General features: G+C 39.6%; 1 protein-coding gene across 1 annotated transcript; it reads left to right on the forward strand.

The window, feature by feature from the left end:
- The first annotated feature begins 613 nt into the window (after positions 1-613).
- On the forward strand, positions 614-5,049 carry LOC104245836 (uncharacterized). Its single transcript, XM_070166618.1, has 8 exons — positions 614-739; positions 876-1,125; positions 2,046-2,427; positions 2,485-2,587; positions 2,960-3,341; positions 3,890-4,371; positions 4,486-4,596; positions 4,648-5,049. The coding sequence occupies exons 1-8, from the start codon at positions 614-616 to the stop codon at positions 5,047-5,049; spliced, it is 2,238 nt and encodes a 745-aa protein (XP_070022719.1).
- Positions 5,050-8,810: the final 3,761 nt, after the last annotated feature.

Here is an 8,810-nt window from a genome sequence, read left to right on the forward strand (position 1 = left end):
TAACCCTTAGGGGGAGCAGATTTGTAGTTAGGATAGGAATATACCTAGTCACCGTGCTTAATTAAATATCGTTATCTATGCATTCTTAATAGACTGATTTCATAGAAATATAGGCGTTAATCTATTGAGAATAGGTGAGTAGTACTTCGGGAGAAGGCTATGAGAGCATTTATCGATTAATTAGCAACCATGAGTGAATTATATGAAATGGAGAGTTAATTAGAACACAATAGGATTGGTGAATCGATCACAACCCTAGAATAGTTGTCTCTGTTGAATACATAACAATCATTCTACTGCTTGATAATTTAGTTATTACTTAGAATTGTAGTTAGCACAATTAAACTCTTGAACTCAAACTTAGCTTGACGGAATAACAATATTAGTGTGCTAGTGAGTAGTTGATATAAGTCTCCGTGGGTTCAAAACTCGACTTATCATTTTATTACGTGTACGACCACGTATACTTGTGTGTGCGTTTGGGAGCAACAAGCTTTTGGCGCCGTTACCGGGGACTTGAATATTAGCTACTTGTTTATTTTTGCTTTAATTGTTTATTTCGTCGAGTCTAACATTACTTGATTGTTGCTCGGATCTCAGGAGCTTTGAGTGAATGCATAGGGTCAGAAGCCAAGACCGACTTCAACGCTTTGATCCTAAACTTAAGAGAACATTTCACAGGAGGTTGAGGGAAGCAAGGGACATGAATCAGGCACTTGTTCAATTTCTTGTGGATATGGTAGAGGAGTAACCCATGTTGTTCAGGAGGTGGCAATGCCCAACATTGCAAATGTCACCTCCAGTATAGTGAAGCCCAGGAACACTGGGCTCTTTGAGCTGAAACAGAGCATGATCCAGCTACTTCATGCAAACAGGCAGTTAATGGTCTTCCACACGAGGATCCACAACAGCATATTCTGAACTTCTTGGAGATTAATGATACTTATATCACTAATGGGGACACTCCAAATTATATGAGACTCACACTTTTTCCATTCTCTCTGTTGGGTGAGGCTAAGCGATGGCTAAAGGCAGAACCAACTAATTCCATTACAACATGGAATGATTTGGCGAGAAAATTTCTGGCAAGATTTTTCCCTTCAGACAAAACTGCAATGATCAGAAGTGAGATAGTTGCCTTCAAATAGAAAGCGGGAGAATCTTTATACACAACTTGGGAAAGGTTCAAAGGGCTACTCAGAGACTGTCTTCATCACAATCAGACGAATGAAGTGTTAGCTCACACTTTCACAGAAGGGCTACATTCTGAAACAAAGATCGTGGTAGATGCTGTAGCTGGGAGTCAAGTGTTGAAGAAAAGCTTTGACGAGATATATGCACTATTTAATAAATTCTCCAAGAGCAATCCGGATTGGCAAGGCGAGATAGGCAAACACACAGTGCAAAAGTCTGCGGGGGTTCTTGAGTTAGATGTCGTCTCAGAATTATCAGTGGAGATATCTACACTGACCAATCAAGTCAATTAGATAAACTTGAGTATCAACAAACAACAAGTACAACCGGTACAATAAGTTCAAGCTTTTTGTTAAATATGTGGAGAGGGGCACACGAGTGACATATACCCCGCAAACCCAGTGTCTCTGCTTTGTGGGTAATTCAAATAGGGGCCAAAAAAACCAATATGGGAACACTTACAATCCCAATTGGAGGAACCATTCAAACTTCTCTTGGGGTGGAAACTAGGGTACTCAGAATCAATATAGGCCTCACGCACCTCAACAGCAGTATAGAACACCTCACGTTGAACAACAAGCAAGTCCTACAAGTCACCTTGAAGACATGTTGAAAAAAGTGATGGCTGAATAGCAAGCCCTCGCCACAACAATGAGAAATTTAGAGCGTCAAATGGGACAGCTTGCCAGTGCTCAAAACACTAGACCAGCTGGAGCTCTTCCAAGCGACACTGAAGCAAATCCTAGGGCGGCCCATAATACCGTGTCGTTGAGGAATGAGAGACAACTAGAAGAAGTTAAGTCTAAAAAAAGGAAAAAATGTGACTTTAAATGAGAGCCCAACCACTATAGAATCAACATCAAAAAAAGCTAAGGAGCCAGAGAAGCCAGTTGGAGAGGCGGTGGCTGAGCAACCCCCACAATTGGTTGCAAGGCCACCACCTCCATTCCCTCAAAGATTGCAGAAATTAAGAGATAATGCCGCATATAAAAACTTTCTTGATATCTTGAAGGAGGTACACATTAATATTTCATTGGTTGACATCTTACAAGAAGTACCTAAATATGCAAAGTACATCAAGGACATTGTGGCAAATAAAAGAAGGCTAACCGAATTCGAGACTGTGGCACTCACTGAGGAGCACAGTTCAAGAATTCAAGGCAAGTTACTTCAGAAATTGAAGGATCCAGGTAGTTTCACTATCCGTATCTCGATTGGTAAATATGATGTTGGGTGAGCTTTATGTGATCTTGGAGCGAGCATCAACTTGATGCCGCTATCTATGTTCAGACAGTTGGGGTTATGTGAGCCATGCCCAACAACAGTTATCTTACAGTTAGCTGATCGCTCCCTTGCTCATCCTGATGGAGTGATTGAAGATGTGCTAGTTCAAGTGGGTTCTTTCATATTCTCTGCTGATTTCATTATTCTGGACTACGAGCCCGATCAGGAAGTCCCATTTATTTTGGAGTGTCCATTCTTAGCCACGGGCCGAGCTGTTATTAATGTTTGCGAAGGAAAGATGACAATGAGAGTGGGTGATTGAGTGGAGGTCTTCAATGTTTATAGAGCACTCAAGTTACCAGCCCACTATGAAGAGTTATCCATGATCTCTGTGGTGGAGAGTGATGCCACATCGTTAGTGCCCTATATGAGCCCGATAGATCCTGTTGAACGCTTATTGATTGGGGATGTAGAAAATAGTGAAGATGAAATGATGGGAGAAATTGAGCAAGTACTGGATATGTCCTGCAACTATGTCTAGGGGTTTAAAAAATTTGAAGAGTTGGACATGCCAGTCATTCTGACCCTTCCCAGGCCATCTATTGAAGAAGCTCCGAAGCTAGAACTTAAGCAACTTCCAGCGCATCTGCGCTATGCTTATTTGGGGAACTCTAAGACATTGCCCGTGATTATTTCGTCCAGCTTGACCAGCACTCAAGAAGAAAAATTGCTCAGAGTACTCTGCGAGCATAAAAAGGCCATTGGGTGGACTATAGCTGATATCAAGGGTATTAGTCCATCGTTTTGCATGCATAAAATCTTTTTAAAGGACGGACACCGCCCCAGTATGGAGCAACAAAGAAGCTTAAACCCCATTATGAAAGAGGTGTTGAAAAAGGAAGTAATCATGTTTCTCGATGCAGGTATCATTTTTCCTATTTCTGACAGCAATTGGGTAACCCAGTTCAATGTGTGCCCAAAAAGGGAGGAATGAATGTAGTTGAGAACGAGTAGAATGAGCTAATCCCTACTCGCACTATTACGAGATGGAGATTCTGCATAGATTATAGAAGGCTCAACAAAGCAACTCGCAAGGACCACTTCCCACATCCATTCATCGACCAAATGCTAGACAGGTTAGCCGAACATGAATATTATTACTTCCTTGATGGTTATTTGAGATACAATCAGATTGTGATATGCCCAGGATTAGGAGAAGACCACTTTTACTTGTCCTTATGGTACTTTTGCCTTCAAGCGAATGTCGTTTGGTATTTGTAATGCACCAACCACTTTCCAGAGGTGCATGATGGCTATTTTCACCGACATGGTGGAAAAATTTGTGAAAGTATTTATGGATGATTTTTCAGTTTTTGGGTCTTTTTATAATGATTGCTTGAGGAATTTGAGCAAGGTGCTAGTCGGTTGTGAAGAAACAAATCTGGTACTGAATTGGGAAAAGTGTCATTAGAAGAAGGCATCGTGTTGGGTCACAGAGTATCTAGGAGAGACATTGAAGTTGATAAAGTGAAGGTGGAGGCGGTTGAAAAATTACCTCCACATATTTCAATGAAGGGTGTCCGGAGTTTCTTGAGACACGCGGGTTTCTATCAGCGCTTTATAAAAGATTTTTCAAAAATTGCTACTTCTTTGTGCAAGCTGCTTGAAAAAGATGTAACCTTCAACTTTGATGATGCTTGCCTCAAGGAATTTAAAGAACTTAAAAAGAAGTTGGTGACTGCTCCCATTATTGTGGCACCTGATTTGTCCTTTCCATTTGAACTCATGTGTGATGTGAGTGACCTGGGTATTGGGGCAGTGCTAGGCCAGAGGACGGACAAGGTATTTTATTCTATATACTATGCGAGTAAGACTCTTGATGATGCACAACTGAATTACACCACCACTGAGAAGGAGTTGTTAGCTGTTGTGTGGGCCTTTAAGAAATTTCAGGCATACTTGGTCGGAATGAAAGTCATAGTCCATACCGATCATTCAGCAATCAGGTATTTGTTAACAAAAAAAGAATCTAAGGCTAGATTGATGCGCTGGGTTTTATTGCTGCAGGAATTTGATTTAGAAATACGAGATCGAAAGGAGACAGAGAACCAAGTAGCTGACCATCTATCAAGGTTGGAAAATTACGATCACGTGAAGGAGTGTGGCCAAATTAAAGAAGTATTTCCTGATGAGCAACTTTTTTCTATAACCCAAGACCCTCCTCCATAGTACGTAGACTATGTGAATTATCTTGTGAGTGGAGTACTTCCTCGTGAAATTGAATCTGAAACTAGAAAGAGGTTTTTACATGATGTGAACTTTTACTACTGGGATGAGCCCTATTTGTACAAGCAATGTGCTGATCAGTTGATGAGGAGATGCATTCCTGAAAAGGAGGTGGAATTATTATTGTATGATTGTCACGCATCACCTTATGGGGGCCATCATGGAAGATATAGAATAGCTGCAAAGGTGCTACAATCCGGTCTCTTTTGGCCGACTTTATTGAAGGATGCCCATGCATTCGTTAAGAAGTGTGACCAATATCAGAGAATGGGAACAATCACAAGGAGGAATGAGATGCCTTTGAATAACATCCTAGAAGTTGAGCTTTTTGATGTGTTGGGATAGATTTTATGGGGCCATTTCCACCGTCCAGAATACATTTTGCTAGCAGTTGACTACATGTCAAAATAGGTAGAGGCAATTGCTTTACCAACAAATGATACCATGGTGGTAGCTACTTTGTGAAAAAGAATATATTCTCGAGATTTGGGACTCCACGTGCCTTAATTAGTGATGAGGGGACTCATTTTTGCAATCGGTTGCTGAATAACCTTCTAACTAAATATGGAGTTCGCCATAGAGCTGCTACATCATATCATCCTCAAACCAGTGGGCAAGCTGGGGTGTCAAATAGAGAAATAAAGCAAATATTAGAAAAGACGGTGAGTGTGAATAGGAAGGATTGGGCAGCAAAGTTGGATGATTCCTTATGGTCATATAGAACTGCATATAAAACGCTAATTGGAGCGTCCCCTTACAAGCTAGTTTATGGGAAGGCATGTCACTTACCCGTTGAACTGGAACACAAGGCATACTGGGCCATTAAGAAGCTGAACATGGACCTTTAGGCCGCAGGCGAGAAAAGACTTATGCAGTTGAATGAGTTAGATGAGTTCAGTCTGCACTCTTATGAAAATGCTAAGCTATATAAAGAAAAGACAAAAAGATGGCATGCCAAACATATCAAGCTGCGTCACTTCGAGCCAGGCCAATAGGTATTATTATTCAATTCTAAGCTACGACTATTCCCTGAAAAGCTAAAATCGAGATGGTCAGGTTGGTTTGAGGTGGTGAGAGTCCCGCCTTATGGTGCAATCGAGCTACGAGCTTTAAATAGTGAGAGGAAATTCTTGGTGAATGGTCATAGAGTCAAGCATTATTGGGGAGGAATGATTAATCGTGAGAAGACCAAGGTTGTACTCGCTGAAGAGTAGGCGAGCCTCTGCGTCGTGCTGCGACGTTAAATTAGGTGCTTGTTGAGAGGCAACCCATCTTTTCTTATTATTGTAGTAGTATTTGTTTTTGTTTTGTAGGATTATAAACATATGAGGCAAAGTCATTTGAAGAGTGCAAAAGCGAGTCGGAGGTTGAGGACTAAGTGTGGGGTGCCCACACGAAAGACTATGCATGGGGGAAGTCTGAGTACTCGCGAGCCACTATTGCTTCGGCCTTTGGCCTTTCAGGGAGTTTCTTGTCCACCCTTGTTATTGTTTTGCTTTATTTCTGCATTGAGGACACTGTACTCTTTTAAGTGTGGGGTGGGAGAATTATCTAGATGATTAGTAGGATGTAGAATTGTGTAGCATTTTAGTAGCTAGAAAAAAAATCGAAAAATAAATAGAAAATTGGACTTTTCCCGATGATGGATCTCCTACGCAGTTTTCTTGAGGGATTTAAGTCTAAAGAAAAAGAAAAAAAAGATTTTCTTTGTAGGTAGTGTAGCAATTTGCCCTTGGTTTTTCTTTATGTCGCGGTTCTTTTCCAAGGGTTTTGTTTGAACCGGGTATAGTTAGTTTTTATTTTTTAGAAATAGGAAGTCTTGTGCTATGTTTTGAATTGAAGCAATCTCTTTTAACCTTGTCATGCCTTAAGAATAGTGAGTACTTTAGTTTTGATACTTAGGCTCAGTTTTTGACTCTTATATAAGTACCTTAAATTGTACGATCTTAACTTTGCTTAACTACTTTGACTAGAGTGTCTTGATGAGTCCAATCTTGAGTGAGTTATGTGCCATGTGTGTGTAAGCTTTGTATTATTCTGTGCATTGCATTTGATGTCTAGAACTTACCCTGTGTGTTTGCAAAGCGAAATAGTAGTTTTGTTCTATCCTGGAAGTGATATAGGCATTTCTTTGTGGAGCCATATAAATATTTGACCCGCCTAATTGTTATGTATTATAGATAACCCCTTTGAGCCTGTAATCCTGTTTCTTTGGCAACCACATTACAATTTTTACCTATTTGTTTGAATTAACCATGTATTTGAACCTTTTCACCTCTCATGAGCACTTGAATTGTTATGAACTTTATAAAGGTTAAAGTGTGGGGTGGCTCATTTGGCTTTTGAGTGGAACTAATGAAATAAGGAGAAAGGTGCACTGTTTTGAAAAAGTAAGAGCCACATGAATTGAAAAGAAAAAAAAATAGTTGTATTGCTGTGAAAATAATTCTTTGATAGTGGTGACTCTTGATGTAATTGTGCTTAAAGAAGTGGGGATCTAATGTATATTGATGTGAATGTGGAGTCATGGTTTGATAGAAGTGTGGGGTTTGGAATGTTAAAGTATATGTATTAAAGTGCTTAGGGAGGTGTAGTCACTCTTATATCTAGATGTAACCTACCCATTCCGTAGCCTACATTACATCCAAATAAAGTCCTACTTGATCTTAGACTGAATGAGCTCGATTAGTAGAGTAGTACACTACGGGCAAGCCTATGGTGCATCTTTTGTGGCATATGAATATTAGTTCTGAGAGTGAGTGAATTCTTTCTATTTTTAGTTCCTAAATGTTCTTAAATTTTATTGTGTGGAACTACTCTCTTTTGTTGTGTGAGGGCACTTGATTCATGAAGGAAAGGTAATGTCATTGACCTCGATGTTAGAGTAAGTGAGTGAGTTATGAATAATGCGTGGTACTTGTGAGTTAAATCTTGAGGTTAAAATGTTACACTCTTGTGCTTAGTCTATTTTAAATATTCTTGGTGTGATGAATTAGGAGAATTGCTTAAAAAGGTTGTGTCTATATAAAGTGTAGTTTAATTGCTCGAGGACGAGCAATGGTTTAAGTGTGGGGTGTTGATGATAGTCTATAATTGTGTATTTTAGTCGCTTATTACACTCTAAGTTACTGTACTTTAATTGAGTTTGAGCTTTAATCGCTAGTGTTTTGCACTAAATATGTGTGTTTATGCCTTGTAGGAGTGATTCAGATCTATGTAGGCATTATGGAATGAATTCAAGTGATTTGGAGCTTTGAAGTCTGAGTAAAAGCCCAAGACATTAAGCCGGGATCATGTTCGGAGGTCGTGTACCAAGTCTGGATGTTAAAAGAGAACAAAATAAGTTCACTCTGAGAAAATTACACTGCCGCGCCGCATGGGACGCCGCAAGGCGCGGCGCAACAGTGTAAAATGCTTCCTGATGCGAAAAGTTGAGGTTCCAGATAAACTCCATTAGCGTGGCGCAGGGTGCAGCGCGACTGTACAAAATTTATAGAGCCAGAGTCCTATTTTGTGCGAGAGAAGGTGATTTCGTCTGGGCCCAACCCTACTTGGTATAAATACATATAAAAATGTTATTTTGAGTACTTTTGACGGAGCTTAGCCTGGAGAGACGCATTTTGGAGCAAAAATACACACAAGAACATTTAAGATTTCTTCATCTTTTCTAGTATTTTTAGTTATTCAAAACCTATGAAATTGTTTGATTACATCATGAGTGGCTAAAAACCCATTGTTCTAGGGTTGCGATTTATCCATGAATATTGTTATTTAACGTTGACTTGACCTTGATTATAATTTACCAATATATGGTTGTTTCTTTAATTCTATGTTTAATTGCTTAATTGTCTGGCCAGCAGTTAGGTTCTATTTACTATCTATGCTATGCTTGGGAAAGCCGTGTTTAGATTAGAGAAGAATTGAAAAGATCATGATCTTAACCCTTAGGGGGAGAGGATTTGTGGTTAGGATAGGAATATACCTAGTCACCGTGCTTAATTTAATATTGTGATCTTAATGCATTCTTAATAGATTGATTTCATAGGAATATAGGCATTAATCTATTGAGAATAAGTGAGTAATATTTTGGGAGAAGAGCATTTATC

The sequence above is a fragment of the Nicotiana sylvestris genome, chromosome 2, assembly GCF_000393655.2.
Source record: "Nicotiana sylvestris chromosome 2, ASM39365v2, whole genome shotgun sequence".
NCBI lineage: Eukaryota > Viridiplantae > Streptophyta > Magnoliopsida > Solanales > Solanaceae > Nicotiana > Nicotiana sylvestris.

Bases quoted from the DNA above. Each gene is read 5' to 3' on its own strand.
- LOC104245836 (XM_070166618.1), top strand. From the start codon at position 614: ATGCATAGGGTCAGAAGCCAAGACCGACTTCAACGCTTTGATCCTAAA. The intron at 740-875 runs GTAGAGGAGTAA...TCATGCAAACAG, and splicing joins TTCAATTTCTTGTGGATATG to GCAGTTAATGGTCTTCCACA. The intron at 2,588-2,959 runs GTGGGTTCTTTC...AACTATGTCTAG, and splicing joins TTGAAGATGTGCTAGTTCAA to GGGTTTAAAAAATTTGAAGA.